The 20,622-nt window shown below is 47.0% G+C and overlaps 1 protein-coding gene across 1 annotated transcript in view; it reads right to left on the bottom strand.

Annotated features, from left to right (window-relative positions):
• LOC105012848 (BAH and coiled-coil domain-containing protein 1) overlaps positions 1–20,622 on the bottom strand; it is a 109,299-nt gene that overhangs the window by 35,938 nt on the left and 52,739 nt on the right. Inside the window, exons 3-5 of the mRNA XM_029123048.2 lie at positions 15,126–15,311; positions 4,850–4,975; positions 2,315–4,591 (exon numbers count right to left, since the gene is read on the bottom strand). Of these exons, the coding sequence (XP_028978881.2) occupies positions 2,315–4,591; positions 4,850–4,975; positions 15,126–15,311 (2,589 nt within the window). The remainder of the gene's footprint in view (positions 1–2,314; positions 4,592–4,849; positions 4,976–15,125; positions 15,312–20,622) is intronic.

Raw genomic sequence — 20,622 nt, 5'->3', positions numbered from 1 at the left:
AGCTGATTTGTAATGGAATATCTACATCGGCGTACAGAGGCCCATTATCAGCAACAATCTGTCCTGCGTTCCAATGGCACGTTGTGTTTGCTAATCCAAGTTGATCATTTTAAAAGGCTAATTGATTAGTAAACACTTTGTGATTATGTTAGCACTGCTGAAAAATGTGCTGATTAAAGGGGCGACTCTGGGATGCTGGCCTTCTATGCAGAGTTCTTCCTCTGTCCAGTGTCTGTTCTTTTGCCCATCTTCATCTTTTCTTTTTATTGGCCAGTCTGATATGTCTTTTTCTTCGCAAATCTGCCTAGAAGACCAGCATCCCAGAGTCAACTCTTCACTGCTGACATTGAGACTGGTGTTTTGCAGGTACTATTTAATTAAGCTGCCAGTTGAGGACCTGTGAGGCGTCTGTTTCTTTCAGCCTGTAATCAAACCCACAAACGCTGATGCTGAAGATAACGAAGCATTCTAAAGAAGGCCAGTTTTATTGCTTCTTCAATCAGCACTCCAGTTTTCAGCAGTGCTAACATAGTCACAAAATGGTTTTCTAACGATCAGTTAGCCTTTTAAAATGATAAACTTCGATTAGCAAACACAACGTGCCCTTGGAACACTGTTCGCCTGTGTAGACATTCCATTGAAAATCAGCTACAACAGACATTTACGACATAAACAGTGTCTACACTGTATTTCTGATTAATTTGATGTTAATTTATGGACACAAAATGTGCTTTTCTTTCAAAAACAAGGGCATTTCTAAATGAACCCAAACATCTGAATGGTAGTGTACGGTACATTGTAACAGTGGGTGATATAACTTCGAAGTGGTACGCATATGGAAATCTGAGAATTGTGCATTAACACATTATAGTGACGTATCTACTGAACACTGGGGATGGGCTGTAACTCACTATCACGTTTCATAAAGCTTTTAAAACTATTAAATGCACTCATCATCAATCATAAGTGGAACACACCCTTTGTCTATATAGTTATGACAAAATACGTATTTGTGGAGATTTGCTCAAATTACACACTGCGCTATCAGGCTAGTATACTAGGCAAAGCAGTTTGAATGTTTTCCTCACTTTCCCCACTCTCACACGGGCACTGCTCGTTGCCATAGCAACCGTATAAAACAGATCCGAAATAGAACAGTAAGCTATAAGCACAAAACTTTGTGTTACACATGGCACATTTTAACTCCTAAAAGGATAGTGCTGTTTGTTTATGCAATTATACAACAATATAACTATGTCACGTGCTAATGTTGACTTTGTGTTATCGTGTAAAAACTTTATAACGACATAGCCACTGAAGAAAACCTTTACATGTAAAAATGCCAGTCAGAGCCTGTCTAGAGAGGGCCCTAACCCTAACCCTCTCTCAACATGGGTCTAAGAAATTATGTATATATATATATATTTGCTCTCACAACCAGTTCACATTCAAAGCCAACTCTCCTCTTATAGTGCATTCACTACACTCAATCTTACTATATAATGACCAACCTAAAAAAAGTACTTTAAAAACAAAGTTTTCAGATTTTCAATAAATATATAAAAAAGCTAAGACAGACGGCACAGGTTTTTCTTACACTGCTCAGTGCCTGTTTTCCTGCTTGAACAGAAACCGAGCTTGCCTGCGTCTGCTATTGTTTGCTTTGAGGAAAGACGATCGCATTCTACAGTGACATCACTCCAATGTTACTGCAGAAGTATATCAGTATAGATAAACGACTGACGTTACTGTCAGTTAAACCATTGTTGCATGCCAGCTAACTATTCTGCTGAAACCCTTCTCCCCCTTGTAAAATATCGGGTCCTGGTGGAAAAAGGTTGGGAACCTCTCATTTAACTATATCATAGGAATGTGTGGTTGTTGGTTGGATTACCACTTTAAGGGTCTGCCTAACCCTGGCATCAATGCCCTAACATTGTCATTGTCCTGAGTTGTAAAATGTGGGTTCGTTTCTTGGAACTACAAGGGAGTAATCATGAAATCCGGGAATAGTCCAACCAGGATCACTGAAATACTGGAAATCTGAAGGAAAATGACCAGCATTTTAATCTGCCTCTCCTGACTGGAGGAGAGGAGCAGACTGATATGCTTCTCTCCTCCACCGCTGCAGGTCAGGTCTTGAACTGCTTACTCAAATAAAGCTGTTTCTATTTTAGGTCTTGGCGAAGCCCCCTGTTTATTTTTCATCAGTGAGGTCTTCCAGAGGTCGTAGATAAACAAGCTGCGCTCAGGTTCCCTGCTCCTTCTGTTTATTGACGCGAGGACCCGAGCGGCCCGGAGGTCAGCGTCTCACCTTTCATGGACGGGTGCATCCGCCCTTGTCGGCTACTGGGATGGGCGTCGCCCGGGCGACATGGCGGTTCCCGCTGCCTGGCTACGGCCACTGCGATGCCCACCGGCGGCTGGCGCACCTCTCCCTCCCCGTGACTCAGCGCCTCGCCCATCTCCCGGCCCCGCCCTCCGCAATCAGAGCGTTCCCCGTCACTGGTCGGGCCCTTTCTGACAGGCAAGGCTTGTTGTTGCTTGCTGCCCTGCATGGTGCAGCTGCCGCCTGGGTTTCGCCCCCCGGGGCCGCCAGACTTCAGGCTCCCCAGGCCCCCGAAGGGACTCTTCTGGGAGAGAAGCAGAGGCTGTTGCTGGTTGCTGTATTTCAGGAGGCTCTTCATGGCGCTGCCCTCTCCCTGGGCCTGTGGGGCGACCTGGGGGTCCTGCTGCTGAGCGGCAGCCGGGGGTGGAGGGGGCTGGGGCGAAGGATGAGGAGGGAGGCCCATACCTTGGCCCGGTTGCGACTGGGGGTGTGGCCTTCCGCCGCCGCCCACCCCGCCGAGAGACTCCAAGTAGGCCTTGCGCTGCTGCTCCTCCTCGGCGTGGTGCGCGGGATGCCTCATGGACCAGGGGGGTACAGAGGGCTGCTGGGGGTGGAGCTGCTGCTGCTGTCCGTTGTTGCCGTAGCCATACGGCGACATCTCCAGCTTCCTCTTCAGCTCCTGGTTCTGACCGTTGCCGTGGTTCAGCTCCCCTGACGACTGGGCGTCCGGGCCGGGCCTGCCGTGCTGCTGGTGGCGGATGCGCGCCACCTTCTGACCGTCTCTCTGCAGGGAGCAGTTGGCGCCTCCGGCCCCTACGCCGCCGCCCGCGCCTCCCCGTCCCCCCAGGGGGGAGGCGTTGGGCGTGGGGCCGGGGTGGGAGCAGTCCCTGTACGGGGAGGTGTTGACCGGGTGGGAAAGGGAGTGGCCGGACTTGGCTCCCTGGGGGAGAAACACGCCGGCAGCGTCCACCCCCACGCCGTTGATGCACTCGACACTGCGAGAACGCGCGGCCTGATGCTGCTGGGGTTGGCCCTGGGACTGAGCCTGCTGAGGGTGGAGCTGCTGGGTCTGGGGGGGCTGGAGGTGGTGGTGAACAGCCTGCTGCTGGATCCAGTCCGGGGCTTTCTCTGCCTTCCTGTACGGGTGCTGCTGCTGTTTCCTGTGCCAGTTACTGGGGTGCCCCCCTCCCCCGCCCTTCTCCATGGCCTTATCCTTGGCGCCCACCCCACCCTGGTAGTCCGCCGGGTTGCCTATCTGGAAGGGTTGCCCGCCGGACTTGTCCCCCATGTGCCCCTCCCCCACGGACGGCACGAAGGTGGCCCCGGCGACTTTGGTCTCCCTCCCGCCTCCGCCGCCGGCCGGGCCTCCCCTCTCGTGCGGCGAGGGGTTGGCCAGCGGGGTGGGCGGCGGCGGGCAGAAGAAGTCCGGGTGGTGGTGCGGGTGGTGCGGGTGGGTGGGGTGGAGCTGTAGGCAGTGGAAGCCCCCCGGGTGGGGGTGGGGGTGGGCGTGCGGGTGGCCTCCCCCGGCGGTGGAGCCCATGTGCAGGGGCGGCGCCACCGAGTAGGGCAGGGCGTGGTGGAGGGTCTGGCCCCTCCCCTCCAGACAGTCCGATGGCTGCTCGCTGATCCTCATCTCGCCGCTCACCCCCTCCTTGGTGCAGCGTCCGTTCGCCCCTCCCCCCACGTGTCTGTGGCTGGCCTGAGACCCCCGGCCTCCCGTCACCTCCCCCCCGTAACTGGTCATGGAGGCCTTGGCCCCGCCGGCCCCCGGGTCCCCTCCGTTCTGCATCTTCCCGTTGAGCAGGCAGGCGCTGAGGGGTTTGGCCATCCCCATGGCCTGGTGGTGCTCCTTGTACTCCATGGCCAGGGCGGCCTTGTGTCTCTCCAGGGCCCGGCTGTTGACCTCCTCCAGGGAGACCGGGTGCTGGGGGTACTGCGGGTGCTGCTGCTGGGGGTGTAGGTGGCCTGGGTGGGGGTGGTGGTGTGGATTCAAGGGCTGCGGTTGGTGGCCGTGGTGCTGCTGTCGATCCTTGGCCTCCTGTTTCCCGGTGGGCCTCTCCTTGTCCTTGGTGCTGGAGACTACGCCTCTCTCCGTGGACCCCTCCTTCAGGCCCTTGTGTAGGCTGACTCCGCCCCCCGGATCCCTGTCCCGACTGCAGGAGCCCTGAGGGTGCCCTGGCCCCGCCCTGGAGATGGGCGGAAGGCCGTGATTGGTTGAGATGAGAGGTGGCTGGGACGGAAGGCTTCTTAGATAGAAGTTCTCTGTAATATAAAATAATTTCAAATTACATGAAGATAATAATTATTTATAAGAAATGGCTATTAAACATCCAATGGCTAACCAGACAGCAAATCTCAACAACAGGATAACATTATTTTCATTTAAGTTAATATCCCTGTGGGCATCTGCATAGCTAGCAATTTTCAATATCCAATTACATCATACTTTGTTGAGTTCAATTGGATTTTAATATATTACTATTTCCGTCCGATCACATTTGTATTCAATTGCCGACTCACCTTTTTGGGTGTCATAGAAACGATGCTGCCCATAGAGGACGCCGCCGTTGGCATGGTGATCCAAGTGGCTCATGGGAAGGAAGGTATGGGCAAGACTCCCTGAGAATCGAGGATACCCTGGGGCTGCTGGTAGGGAGAAAGAGGGAGAGAAATGTAATGAGAAAAGGGAGCAGGTCAGAGGGAGAAAGAGAGCGGAGGAGAGAGAGAAGGAGAGAGGGTGTAGGAGAGAGAGAGAAGGAGAGAGGGTGTAGGAGAGAGAGAGAAGGAGAGAGAGCGGAGGAGAGAGAGAGAAGGAGAGAGAGCGGAAGAGAGAGAGAGAAGGAGAGAGAGCGGAGGAGAGAGAGAAGGAGAGAGAGCGGAGGAGAGAGAGAGTGAGAGATGGAAAGAGAAACTGATAAGACCAGACAGCAGGCACTGAGTAGCATTTCGAGTGTTCCCGTCACGACTGTGGAAACGATATAAACCTTCAGGTCCATTGCAGCTGGTGTTATATATTCACGAATAACTACGTGCTCAGCTTGTCACATTTGCCATTCCTACTTGGGTTTTCAGTGCAAACAATGGAAGACAAGCACTGTCTTGGGGATTGCAGTAATGGAGGAATGGCGTCCTCCAAAACATATGGCTGTCTCTCTCTATCTCTCTCTCTCTCTTTACGAGCTGAGGCGGCAAGATATTTCAGACTGAAGCAACAGATAACAGGGCCAATCTGTGATATTTACACTGGATTTGAAGGATTGCATCTACACCTGATTTGAAGGCCTGTATCTAGACACGATTTTAAGGCCTGTATCTACACTGGCTGTTGCCCTAAACTGCCCTTCCCCAAGGGTTAAAGGTCAAATTGACTGGAGACCTTCAAGACATCGACACCCAGTTCTGTAACAACAAGCCCATCTGGAGAATATTCACAGGGAAACTAAAAGCATCTCAATCTGTCAGGATGAGATTTGAGGCACAAAGGACTTTGAAGGTAGAGAGGGGAGAGAAAGAAATTGAAGAGATAAAAGACTACACTAAAGCCTTTCCACAAAGAAAATAGCCATCGCTATGACAACATCTTCTTCACGCATACTCGGAGACCCATCATGGCTCTGCCAGAGCGTGTTAGCTCACTCAGAGGTTTAGCCCATTCATAATCAACCGTCAATTTTAATAGATTTATTTCCAGCTGGATCAAGGAACAGAGAGATAGAAGTCTTCAACGAGAAGAATTCAACGAGATAATCATAATCTCATTTATTACATTTTCTGTCCATGAAATGTTTCAAAAACAATCTAAGCATTCTCACTCAGAATAAAAAAAACGCATTAAAAAATAGTAAATATATCAATAATGAATGAAGATCAAATTATACATATTCAAATTTGTGGCGTCATACAATGCTGGCCTGGGTCAAGAAACAAAGCAAGATGTCCAGTTTGGCCATCCCGAACAATACCCTCCCCCATCCACAACCTTTTACCCACAGGCTCCAGAAATAGCCATGGAAAAGATGTGATAACCTATATTCATCATTAACAGGAGGGAAGGAAAGCTGGCCCAGAGAAGAGAGAGGCAACAGGAGAGTGAGGAAGAGAAAAGGTGACAGTAACACACAGAGAGAGAGAGAGAGAGAGAGAGAGACACACTGTGTACATGAACTTCCCTGGCCCCCGTGACATCATACACAGTCCAGGTGGCAGGCATTTCTGCCTCCCCAGCCCGCACCTGTCTCACACTTGACCTCCTGTTCCTGCTCCAAGTAAAACTGACAGAGCGAAGGGGACAAAAACACGGTGGTAGAAAGCTAAATGAAAGACAGACGTTTTTTTCGTTGGCGAGTGTGCGCCGCGATCGCGAAGCACAGAGCAGATGCCCGTTTATTTGGACCGGTGTGTGCGCATGCAAGCTTGTGCGCGGGGACTCTCTCCACGCCCGTGTCCACCCGTGCCCCAAATTCTTTTATCTTCGGCTTAACAGCTTTGAGTGTTGAATGTCTCCCTTTCTGACTTAGAACAATGGGCTTGGCGGCCTGCTGGAGCTCTGCAGGGACTGTGGATGAAGAGAGGGGAGCGCAAGCTTAATAACCCGGCCGCAATCATTTGACATCGAACGTGAGAGATCGTGTCGAAACAGTTAGACACAGCTTGGATTTCCGCAACGAGATGAGGTCATATTCCGCTGTAAAACGTTGCAAAACTCTTGCCCTGACTGAACAGGGCCCTGGTCCCAGAGAAACCTCCAGATGATTGAATGTTAATGACTGCAACATGGAGAAGAGGGCAAACATCTCTGCAATAACACAGGAGGTTCTGCTTTCTTAGGAGAGCGGGAGGGTGATAATTACACCAGATCTCTTCTTCCCCATCTCTCAGTCTCTCTCTCTTCCCTCTCTCGCTGCCTCTCTCGCCTGTCATGATTAATAAGCACACTAATGCATGCCAATTCATTTACAAGAAGAGTGGGTGAGAGAGAAAGAAAACGAAAGGAGGGGGAAAAAATCCTTTGTTTAAGCAAGAAATTCTTCCTCTGATTCCAAGAAGGGGGTAGGGAGGGAGGATACAGAGAGAAGGAGAGAGTTGTTTGGCAACCTTATCATAGCCGGGAAGAGGAGGTGGGGTGTTTTATTTTTCTGCCGCGTCGTGGTGTTCTTGAGCGTGACGATTGCCGGAGTAATCCCCTTTCACAGCACGGTCTGGCTGTGCCCGATAATGCCAGCCTGCTCGCTTTCAGCATGCCCGCTGTCGGTGAGACGAGAGGGGCCACGCCGGCCGTGGGCACGGCCTATTTGGACAAACCTCTGAGTAGGACAGGGGAAGGTGCTGCCGCGAACGATATTAGCTGCCGCGAACGATGCGAGCAGGTCCCACGGCACAGCCCGCTGAGCTCCGCTGCACGGATTACACACACGCAAAAACACACGCAAAGGCGTAAACACACACACCGGATACATGTGGATGAACGACAGTGGGACATTCAGCACTGAACCTGAGTGGAACAGCGGAGCCCCAACCCAGATGGAGAGTTCCCAAAACTTCTGAAGCTTTGCTTCCACCACCATTCGGCTTCAGCGCAACACACACACACACACACACACACACATACAAACACACAGGACAAAGATGAGCTGGATATTTAAGCGCACCGAAAGAGGAGAAGAGCAGGATTAAGATCTGTGAATTAGGGGAAGAGGTCGGGTGTCCTCTCACGCTACCGCGCTAACCTGAACCGTCCTGTGCTGGCTAAGATATCTTCTAGTCACATTGTCCATTCCGATGCGGTTGCAGCAACTTCGGCGGATGCGTGACCGAGCCAGCGCAGCACAGATTTAACCCCCCCCCTCCACCTCGGTTCGACTGAGTAAGCCGTAACGGACTTCATCCCGGTTCTCAGAGACCTGCAGAGGCTGCCGGGAAGCACAGTCAACAGCAACCCACACAGAAGCATACACAAAGCGTCAATAAGAGGCTTGCTTTTCATTCCCACTGTATGTGTTTGTTTGCGCGGAGCAGAAAACTGAAATGCCCAACTGCATGCAGCTGTATACTGTACACCGGCGGGGCGGGGGGCGGTGGGGGGGCAGAGTGGGATCCGACGGGGTTGCCTGCCAGGTCCGCTAATTGAGAAAAAGTGACAGAACAATCCAGACAGAGGAGGGGGGAGAGAAGAGATGCTTGAGGGAGGAGGGGGCAGCGAGGAGAGTAGCTGTGGATATCTTCTCTTTGGGTTTGCTAATTGAAAGGAAAGGAGGCAGGCTGGCACATGCACAGAGAGAGAGAGAGAGAGAGAGACGGAGAGAAAGAGAAATAAAATGGAAGAGAGAGGGAGGAAAGGCTTTATCCTACGGGAGGAAAGGCTTTAGCGACTGGGCCTGAAGTGAGAAGATGGACAACTGAAGATATGCTGGGACGAGCATATCAAAGAGCTGGATTAATGTGAACGGTGTGTGTGTGGGTGTGTGTGTGTGTGTGTGTGGGTGTGGGTGTGCGTGCGTGTGTGTCCGTGTCCGTGTGTGTATGTGTGTGAGTGTAGAGATATGAGGCAGTCGTTGTGTTTGGCATAACTCAAGCTGTAACTTGGATGAGGGCCAGCTGACGACATGCCAATAAGGGCTTCCTTCTTGTGTCTATTTTATTTCATCTTTTTACAACAGAAATCAGGCAGAGCAGTTTTCAAAGGTATTTGGCAGCTAAGTTGGAAATAAACGAGAGGGGGGAAAAAAAGTATTAATTAAAAGCCATAATCCATTTTGCCAGAAGTAACTAACAAAAAGTGCCTACAGTTGCTCCCACTGTCTCTCTTATTACCACTATAATTCTGTCTTTTTAAGTCTCTCTCTCTCTCTCTCATCGTCCTTCTCTCCTTCTCTCTCATTCCTACATTTTGTATCTTACATTACCTATCTCATTCTCTCTTTCTCCATCTATCTCTCTCTCTCTCTCTGCCACTACTCCAACATCCCAGCAGAACCTCATCCCCTATCAGTCTCACTGACAGAGAACAGACCTTCCCTCCTACAGAGCTGGAATCAACAACAGACAAGCACTGCATGATACACACGGTTCCCATTAAATTAATACAGTTCCAATCAATCAGCTTGGGTAGAACCCAAGGATTTCATTAAAATGGTATATCATTAAACCTTTGGCAACGGGGCCTTTTACATGTGTGCTTCCCTTGGGTTAGATGCATATTTGGATATACATTTTATGTTTCTGTATGCAGTTTCAGCAAAATTTCAAAGTGGCACAATGACCTAAGGACAAACCATGTCCAATAAACAGAAAAACTAGTTTTAAGCTGTGACCCAGAGCTATCCATCAGGCATATTTTTAAAATGGTGACCAGTAAACATGCTTTTCAAAAAGAAATGCTGAAATGTTTCAAAGTTGAAATTATATTTAGAATGATACAACCCTGTCTCTACAGATGTCCCTGCCAAGCGCACTAATACACCCCCCTACCATCATGGATGCTGGCTTTTGAACTGTGCGCTGATAACAAGCCGGTTGGTCCCTCTCCTCTTTAGCCCGGCGGACGTGACGTCCATGAATCCCCCCAAAAATTGCATATTTTAGTTTGTCAGACCACAGGGCAGTTTTCCACTTCACCCCACTCCATCATAACAGAGCTTGGGCCCAGAGAAGGCGATAGCGTTTTTGGAACTTGTCAATATATGGGGTCTTCTTTGCACAGTAGAGTTTTAACTCGCATTTGTGGATGCTGCAACATACTGTATTCACAGACAATGGTTTCCAGAAGTGTTCCTGAGCCCATGCAGTGATGTCGACTGCAGGATCATATCTGTTTTGAATTCAACGACGCCTGAGATCGCGGCCATCCAATGTCGCTTATTGGCCTTGTCCCTTGCGTACAATCTTTTAATGATATTATGTACCGTAGAGGAGAAGATCCCCAAACTCTTCGCAAATTTACATTGAGAAACGTTATTCTTAAATTGTAGCACTATTTGCCTGCGCAGTCTTTCACAGAGTGGTGAATCCCTCCCCATCTTTACTTCTGAATGACTCATCCTCTCTGGGATGCTCTTTTTACACCTAATAATATTACTTACATGTTGGCAATTAACCTAATTAGCTGTGAGATGTTCCACAAAGTTTTTATTAGCATTACTTTTCCAACTTTTCAAGTCTGTCCCAGTCCCAGCTTTTTTTTAAATGTGTTGCTGGCATCAAATTCAATGTGTGCATATATATATTTCTTTTAAAACTAACATTTCTCAGTTTCAACATTTGATATATTGTCTAAATGGGGTTTAAATGATCTGCATATCACTGCATTCTGTTTTCCTTTACATTTTACAAAGTGTCCCAACGGGTACCCAAACAATGTCCCCGAAAATATTAAATACAAATGTTTTTATATAATATTACATTTTGAAAAGAAACACACGAGAGATTTATTGTATATGGGCAATTTTATTATAACGTAACAAAGAAATAGTCCGCAGTAATCAAGTTGGCTTCTGACTATTCGTTACATTGAAATTTTCCTTAACAACCTTAACAACCTGGCAACGTCAGGCGCAAAACTTTGTAGCGCAAGCTCTACCATGCAATTTTACTTGAATTGACTCACCAGCTAAGGTTTTTCAGTAATTCTAGCAATAGCAAACCAAATGTCCGTCACTTGGATTTTCAAATAAACACTTCTGGAGGAAAAGGAGCGCCTTCCCCACTGTCTCCTCTCGTTCTTGATGCGGCAGGCAGGGATATGTCTGCCTTATAATACTTCTACTGAAGGGGAGGTACCATTTAATAGTAGCCTACTACTATTAAATGCCTGCCGTGGAATGAGTTAAAACATCAAATGTAGCCTTGTTGGCCAATCGCGATTACAGTGCGTCTGAAGATGAGTTTTATGTTGCTGGGAAGTTGGCAACTGAAAACTTGTTCCATTTAGCTACTAAACAGGGTAGGTTAGTGCACAAGATCGTTGGGCCAGTAAACGAAAGGTTGTTGGTTCTAATCCCTGAACCCTGTTGTTCTATCCTTGAGCAAGGCAGTTAAACCAATATTGCTTCCAATATATAAGAATGTGTTCATGGCATATTAAATTGATAAAAAATGGAAAGGCTCTGTTTGCGTCCATATTCAATATTCCATCAAAAACTCTTGCTTTAGCTTTTTGAACTTCGTCAGTCTGTCGTTGTTTGTTGTTTCTCACAAATGATACCTCAGAAAATACTGTTACCAGTTTGTAAGTTGTTTCTCTTCATCTACGGTGTTTAGCATACATATAATTAGCATGATGTTATCTATCATCCAAAATGCATTCCTTTAATCTGGTAAAATGTGTCAAAAGGCAGGTAAGTAGAGAAAAGAGGATCTTACAAAATACCAGCTCTCCAACATACACACTGACGTACGTAGACATACATACAAATTCATGCGGTCTCACATGCACGCACACCCAGTACCCACACGCGAATGCACAAACACACACACGCGTTCTGTGCTACTGGGATCCTGCCGACAGGCCGACACCCGCAGAGAGAAAGCCGAGGTAATTGTGTCCGCTCATTTTGATGACTTGCTTTTTATGCAAAACAAAAAAAAGACAATATGCAATTATCTTGAAGAGGGAGCAGCTGAATGCGGTTGATGAACAGTCTGGATTCAATCATGCTCTGAGTGCGTTATGTGCAATTAAACTGCAATCGAGATAATGGCCTCCATCGCTAAAGGAGTAATAATCCCTGTCATTACCACCTCCATTACTTTTATTAGGCTTGGCATTATCGTAGTCCGCCTTATTAATAATATTCTCTTTTTCAGCACAAAAATCTCCCTCTGACATTGATTCTGGTTGCAAAAAGATGAAGAAGAAAAACACGTTCAGTGGCCTATGTTAATGTACAGTACATGTATGTTTTGTGAGCAAAGAAACTAATTGGAGATTCACTATTCAACTGGACATATTTCTCGTTCTGTCATTTTGTTATTTTGTCCCTCCGTGTTTTAGTTTCTTAACGTAGAAGCGCAACATGTTCTCGGAAACGCTCTCGCGGCAGGCACTGTCAACCAGACCAGATTTCCAAGCTTTAAAAGTCAATAGGATAATTGAAAAAAATACTAATAATCCAGTAGTTATTTGTCTTCATCTGAAGATCTAAAACATAGATTTTTGCCGACAAATTAGGCAGCTAACATCATTCTCCCTACAATCTCATGAAACAAACTAGCACATTTTAATTGACAGCTCTACATCCCATGAGCTCTAGGTCCCATGTGCTCTAGGTCCCATGTGCTCTACATCCCATGAGCTCTAGATCCCTTGTGCTCTAGGTCCCATGTGCTCTACATCCCATGAGCTCTAGGTCCCATGTGCTCTAGGTCCCATGTGCTATACATCCCATGAGCTCTAGGTCCCATGTGCTCTAGATCCCATGAGATCTAAAGTACCATGCTCTCTACATCCCATGTGCCTTAGGTCCCATGTTCTCTAGGTCCCATCCGTACAACGTGCCATGTTCTCTATGTCCAATGCGCGCTACATCCCACGCTCTCCTCATCCCATGCGCTCTGTGTCCTGTGAGCTACACATCCCATATGCTCTACACTCCATGAATATCAAAGGATTGTCTGACGTGTGGGATCCACTACGTTTCTCACACAAACAGGGGAACGTTAACCAAGTGCACGACTTTCTGCGGTCGTGACATCTGAAGACCAGGGCCACCCATCCTCGAAATGAGTGTCCATAAACAATAAACAGAATCACAGCTGTGTCAAACAACATCTGGGTCGGCTACACATCAGGCCACCACAGCGGTGAATTTAAGTTACCAGAAACACAGTGGAGATCCTACAGCACGCTCCCCGCTGGTCTTCCCTGGCCCAGACCCAACAGCTGGCCTGCCCTGGCCCAGACCCAACAGCTGGCCTGCCCTGGCCCAGACCCAACAGCTGGCCTGGTCTTAAAGGGGTAGCTCAAAATTTGTTAGCACTTTCCTTTGTTCACCCCAATAACAACATACGTTAGAATGTTCCTTCTTAAATTGGGGATCACTGAAATGAGTAAATATTGTATGTGCCGAAAGCATTTCACTAAAGTATTTCAGTTGGAATATCCCAATTAAACAAGAAGGTCGTTCAACAATGACAGACACAAGTGACTTTTGAGCATGAGGGAGTCACGATACTGTCATGGAATTAGCAGAAGCTGAGCATTTAAAACAATCTCTAGGTATTACGTTGGCTACGTGGGATCAAAACCAATAAAATAACAGAGGGGTGAATGAGTGCACCGCTAAAAACAACTTTGCCGAACAGTTTGTGCACTTGAAGAGGCTAACCATGACAAGCTTCCCCACTCAGGGCAGAATTCAGGTTGGCGCCAAATTGGCCAATATCAGCACCCCTCTATGCATTTTTAATACCACCCAAATCCAGTCAGATTTCCTGCTGACGTCCCTGGACTGAAACTAAGGCCGAGGCTCAGAGGAGCTGATGGGGTTGGATTTGGCCTGCCCTGGACCCACAGCATTTCACTTAAAGACTTGGGCACGTAGATCTAGATCTAGATATATAGACATAAATATAGATGTAGGTATACGGAAGACGGATATAGACGTAGAGATGTGTAGGCACTTTATATCAATCTATCTTTATATATATCTATGGTGGTGACGTTGAGGTTTCCACATAACGCAACAGCAGCCACGTTAGCCCTCTATTACTACCACATGGGGAATATAATAAAAACAATATGCTACGTGACTGAATGTCTAGATTTAGAAAGCCCTAGCTAGAATTCTAAAAGTTGTCCCAACTCTCTAAATATATGTCTCTGGGAGGTTGGGGCGAGGCGGTCGGAGATCCTGCCCAGGGTAGGGTGGGAACCACCACCACAACAACAACAGCTGAACAGCCCTGCAACTCTTTAAGTGGCCTGCTGGAGTTTGTTGTTCAGAGGGCTGTGTGACATTCTTGCTGACGTGAATCAAATACCGCAAGATTCTTTGGCTGAACTTTTGAACCTTGTCTTCTCCAGCCCCCCCCAAAAAAAACAGTGTGGCGCTTCACCCCAAACATGCTGCAGGGGAAGAGTGGAGGCCTATTTCAGAGCCCAAGTAAAGAGGTCGGAGCCGGGCAAACATTTTTAACAAAAGCCGTCTGTCTTCTACTGGAAACCAGAGACAGGCTAAGAATACATAACGTCGGAGTGAGAATACACACGGTTAAGCTCCAGCTCAGCCGGGTTGTGTTTCTTAGGACACACAACTGAAAACGGCTGGGATTTCAGTAGAACACGACAATGGACGTCTCTTTGGGATGAGTTTAGGAATTACCTCTTTGTTCTACTCAGTTTAGGAAAATGTCCTTCGCAATCCAGGCGATATTCGCGTTGAGACTCGAAGGAGGTTTTTCCGTTAGTTCTTTAATAAAGTCAACAGACCCATTGTCAGTGTTGATTCCTGTGTCCCAAATCATCTTTACTTCTTTGACGAAGATAATCTTTGACCTAAAAGTTAAAGCACCTACCTAAACCCACCAGATCTTTTAAAATGTCCATTGATCCTTTGAGGCCGTCATGTTGAGAACACTGCTGACCCAGGTCGGGTTCAATTCCATTTCACTTCCAGTAGATTTAGTGGAAAGCACCAGTTTTCAATTACGAACATTTGGAACTGCGTTTGGGTTTACTTCCTCAATCTGCTGGAACTGAAATGGAATTGACCCGAAGCACGCTGTTCGCTAAATGTACCCAAAGAGTCAACCCCCCCACCCCCCCTCCGTTTCTATTCCCACAGGGGGGCTTGTCTCTTACCTTCATGTGAGTGGGGGAACCAGATCTGAGAGGCGCTGGAGTGGGGGCCACCACGGAAGGATCCGGGGGAGGAGGGGGATGAGGGGGGTCGGGAAGTGTGAGACGGGTGTGACGGGGGTGAGCCCAGACTGCTAGCCAGGAACGTACCCATGAAGGAGGCCGAGGAGTTCCCCATCAATCCACTGCCTATATCCACACATAAAACAGAGAGAAGGAAGAAAGGACAGGTTATAGGGCTGTGAGGGACCTTGATTTATTTTATTTTTTCACCATTTCTTTGAACGGCCATTGACTGTGCGTCAATGCCACAGCACGGTTAGAGGAGTTATGGGAAAGCATAAACACGTTGAGGGGAAACCTACTGGCAAAGACCTTGCATTGGAAGCATCCTACTCCATTAAACAACAAGAACATTGAGTGCTGGGATCTTTTTCTATTTAAATACTACAGTCACTAGATACTGTGTGCAGCAGGTTGATTAGAGTTAAAGTCAGTAAATTCATGTGGTAGTAAACCTAAATTCCAATTCAACAATAGAATTACAAAAAAAAAATAATAATAATAATATATATATATATCCAGCTCTGGAAAAAGAGACCACTGCAAGAGACCACTGCAAAATCATCAGTTTCTCTGGTTTTAGTATTCATAGATAGGTGATTGGGTAAAATGAACAGATTTGTTTTATTCTATAAACTATTGACAAAATTACTCTCAAATTTGAAATAACAATATTGTCATTTAGAGTATTTATTTGTATAAAATAACAACTGGTAAAAATAACCAAAATCAGACCTCAAATAATGCAAAGAAAACAAATCCATATTAATTTTTCAACAACAAAATGTTAACTTAAGAAAGAGTTTAGAAATCAATATTTGGTGGAAAAACACTGATTTTTAATCACACCTTTCATGCGTCTTGGCATGCTCTCCACCAGTCTGTCACATTGCTGATGGGTGACTTTATGCAACTCCTGGCAAAGAAATTCAAGTAGCTCTGCTTTGTTTGATGGCTTGTGGCCATCCATCTTCCTCTTGATCAAATTCCAGAGGTTTTTAATGGGGTTCAGGTCTGGAGATTAGGCTGGCCATGACAGGGTCTTGATCTGGTGGGCCTCCATCCACACCTTGATGGACCTGGCTGTGTGGCATGGAGCATTGTACTACTGGAAAAACCAATTCTCAGAGTTGGGGAACATTGTCAGAGCAGAAGGAAGCATGTGTTCTTCCAGGATAACCTTGTACTTGGCTTGATTCATGCGTCTTTCACAAAGACAGATCTGCCCAATTCCAGCCATGCTGAAGCATCCCCAGACCATCACCAATCCTCCACCAAATTTCACAGAGGGTGCGAGACACTGGCTTCTAAGCCTCTCCAGGTCTCCTTCTAACCTTTAGACGACCGGTGTTTGGGCAAAGCTGAACATTTTACTTGAAGAAGATGACCTCACTCCATTCCTCTACGGTCCAATCCGTATTGTCTTTTGCAAACTTCAGCCTGGCTCTTCTTTGCTTCACATTGATGAAGGGCTTTTTTCTAGCTTTGTACGACTTCAGCCCTGCCCCTTGGATCCTGTTTCGAACCGTCCTCACCATGCACTTCACCCCAGCTGCTGTTTGCCATTCTTTTTGTAGGTCACTTGACGTCATCCTACGGTTGTTGAGTGACATTCGAATGAGTTGACCGTCATCTCGGTCAGTGGACAGTCGTTTTCACCCTCTTCCAGTCGGTAGCTTTGTTGTCCCCAATGTCTGTTGATTCACTTTGTTCTTATGAACTTGAAATGTTCAGGATGGAAGCAACCTGACGCTCACTGTATCCCTCTGCCTGTAAAGCCTGAATAGAACCCTTCTTTTCCTCACTCAAAGCTTTTCTTTTCAACTCTTTTGACATGCTGAATAGCAATTTTTTTATTAAAATTATCTTTGAGATACTACTTGCACTGTTTTTGCCATCCAGCCGGTCCTATTGCAAGAAGATAGTGATGACCACAGCAGTGTTTTTTATACTTTTCCTCGTTAAATTAGATTTGGTTCAGGTAATCACCTAATCAGTACCTCATTAAGTAAAATGAGGTGTGCCTGTGTTGGAATTTACCAGACACTGGCATGGAATGGCTGCCATGTAGAGATGCTGATTTAGGAATATTAGGAGTGGTGTCTTCATTTTTACCAGAGCTGTATATTTACAGTGGGGATACAACATTTTGCAGGTTTTCCTACTTGTAGAGGTCTGTAATTTTTATCATAGGGGCACTTCTACTGTGAGAGACGGAATCTAAAACATAAATCCAGAAAATCACATTGTATGATTTCTAAATAATTCATTTGAATTTTATTGCATGACATAAGTATTTGATCACCTACCAACCAGTAAGAATTCCGGCTCTCACAGACCTGTTAGTTTTTCTTTAAGAAGCCCTCCTGTTCTCCACTCATTACCTGTATTAACTGCACCTGTCCACACACTCAATCAAACAGACCCCAATTTCTCCACAATGGCCAAGACCAGAGAGCTGTGTAAGGACATCAGGGATACAATTGTAGACCTGCACAAGGCTGGGATGGGCTACAGGACAATAGGCAAGCAGCTTGGTGAGAAGGCAACAACTGTTAGCGCAATTATTAGAAAATGGAAGAAGTTCAACATGACGGTCAATCTCCCTCGGTCTGGGGCTCCATGCAAGATCTCACCTCGTGGGGCATCAATGCTCATGAGGAAGGTGAGGGATCAGCCCAGAACTACATGGCAGGACCTGGTCAATGACCTGAAGAGAGCTGGGACCACAGTCTCAAAGAAAACCATTAGTAACACACTACGCCGTCATGGATTAAAATCCTGCAGCGCACGCAAGGTCCCCCTGCTCAAGCCAGCGCATGTGCAGGCCCGTACCTATGTACCTGGAAGTCCATGCAACGGCACAGTGCTATTTCTTATCCTGGTCTGTTAGAACCTTTATAGAACCCCTAAACTGGAATCATACTCTTTATTTCTTACTGTGCCCTTACATAGAACACATAGTAGATTAAAAAACACAAAAATATACAGTCCAACAGGTCCTCATCTACACTTTCTCAGGCTATCACTCTTCCTCTATCCCTCTCTCATGTCTCTTTCTCCATTTATCTCTCATATCTCTCTCACTCTCAGACCCTCTCATTTCTCTCTCATTCTCAGACCATCTCATATCTCTCTCACTCTCAGACCCTCTCATATCTCTCTGCTCCATATTACTATATTTCTGTCTCTTTATCTCTCAATAACACACTCTGTCTCTCTCTCTCCCCCTGTCTCTCATTCTATTTCTCTCCCCCCTGTCTCTCATTCTATTTCTCTCCCCCATGTCTCTCATTCTATTTCTCTCCCCCCATGTCTCTCATTCTATTTCTCTCCCCCATGTCTCTCATTCTATTTCTCTCCCCCTGTCTCTCATTCTATTTCTCTCCCCCCATGTCTCTCATTCTATTTCTCTCCCCCATGTCTCTCATTCTATTTCTCTCCCCCCATGTCTCTCATTCTATTTCTCTCCCCCATGTCTCTCATTCTATTTCTCTCCCCCTATGTCTCTCATTCTATTTCTCTCCCCCCATGTCTCTCATTCTATTTCTCTCCCCCATGTCTCTCATTCTATTTCTCTCCCCCTATGTCTCTCATTCTATTTCTCTCCCCCCATGTCTCTCATTCTATTTCTCTCCCCCATGTCTCTCATTCTATTTCTCTCCCCCTATGTCTCTCATTCTATTTCTCTCCCCCATGTCTCTCATTCTATTTCTCTCTCCCTGTGTCTCTCCACCACACTCTTTTTCTATCTATTGCCATCTCCTTCTAAAGGCTTGTTGACATCATACTACATTGTCTGATACATATCGTAGAAGACGCTAGGTTATTTTGTGTAAACTTATTGCCATTGATAGCCCGAGACACCAACTTCCGCAGTGGCGTGCCTCATATTTTTGAGAGCCACGCTGGAAATGTTCAAGTGGGAAACAATTCTGTATCAAGTGTCTGTGAATGAGAGCGCGCGCATATCGCTCGATTGTCCCAGAGCTGACAGTCATAATCCTGCGTGGTCGCCTCCAACATGCTGCGGTAAATTCAAACGCTCTGGAAATCGTGCAAACCAAGAGAAGTCTGTCTGGGTATTTATTCTCTTTCTCATAAAGTAAACAAGCCCTAATATCTCTCCATCTCTCCCTCTTTATTTACATAGCCAGCGCTTCTCAGCTTCTGCCTTCCTCATACACCCCCCACCCCCCGACCTCTGGAAAGGTTACAAAACCAGAAATGCAGCCCACCCCCCAGCCTCTCCTCGCAACAGGACACGTGGCTTTCGGTTGGGTTTGTTCTACTAGGTAATAATGGCAACAGCAGAGCAATCTGCCCCTTGGTCGAGCGACTGTGTGTTTAACAAGACAACGATGAGTAATTGACCATTCTCACTAAGGCCTCTGTGACTGGGGGCTGATTGTCCATTACACATTCCAGGTCCATGCTGGAGAAAGGCAAAAAAAACACTGATTAACCACTGCTTCATTTGCATTCCCATTACGCCGCTGCCGGCACACTTGAGAAAGGGCCTCTCTCTCTCTGTCACTCTCTCTCTGCCTCTCTCTCTTTCTCTGCCTCTCTCTCTCTGCCTCTCTCTCTCTCTGCCTCTCTCTCTGCCTCCCTCTTTATGCTCTCTCTCCACAGCTTAGTAATTCATTTTCCTGAAGTCTGAGGCTTCCTCGGATGAGCTCTCAAGAGAGTACAGTATGTGTGTGTGTGTGTGCATGTGTGTGTGTGTGTTTTCTTTGAATGCACTACAAGGCAGGGTGTGTGTGCATGCGTGCAGTTCACACATAGCAGACAATGACCCTGTCCTAGAGAGATTAGTGACAGTTATCCGACTTTCTCACAAACACACACAACCCTCATACTAACAACGCTAGTGCGATTTGCTTTCTTTGAACATGAAGGGATATTTCTCTAGGAACAACGCAGAGGACATCTTAATCATCAAGCTGTCAGTTTTGGAGCTCCAAGAGAACCACAAGAGTGAAAGACACGATTCTCCATAAGGAAAAGCCCAACTCCGCAGCAACATACACACACTCTACCACAGGTCCAGACAGGTGGATGAATCCCATACCCCTGTATACCACAGGTCCAGACAGGTGGGTGAATCCCCTACCCCTGTATACCACAGGTCCAGACAGGTGGATGACTCCACTAACCCTGTATACCATAGCTCCAGATAGGTGGATGAATCCCCTGCCCCTGTATACCATAGCTCCAGACAGGTGGATGACTCCACTAACCCTGTATACGATAGCTCCAGACAGGTGGATGACTCCACTAACCCTGTATACCACAGGTCCAGAAAGGTGGATGACTCCCCTACCCCTGTATAAAACAGATCCAGACGAGTGGATGACTCTACTACCCCTGTATACCACAGGTCAAAACAGGTGGATGACTCCCCTACCCCTGTATACCACAGGTCCAGACAGGT

The sequence above is a fragment of the Esox lucius genome, chromosome 11, assembly GCF_011004845.1.
Source record: "Esox lucius isolate fEsoLuc1 chromosome 11, fEsoLuc1.pri, whole genome shotgun sequence".
Classification (NCBI taxonomy): domain Eukaryota; kingdom Metazoa; phylum Chordata; class Actinopteri; order Esociformes; family Esocidae; genus Esox; species Esox lucius.
Note: the sequence above shows the minus strand (reverse complement) of the source record. Positions and strands in the feature narration are given on the sequence as shown.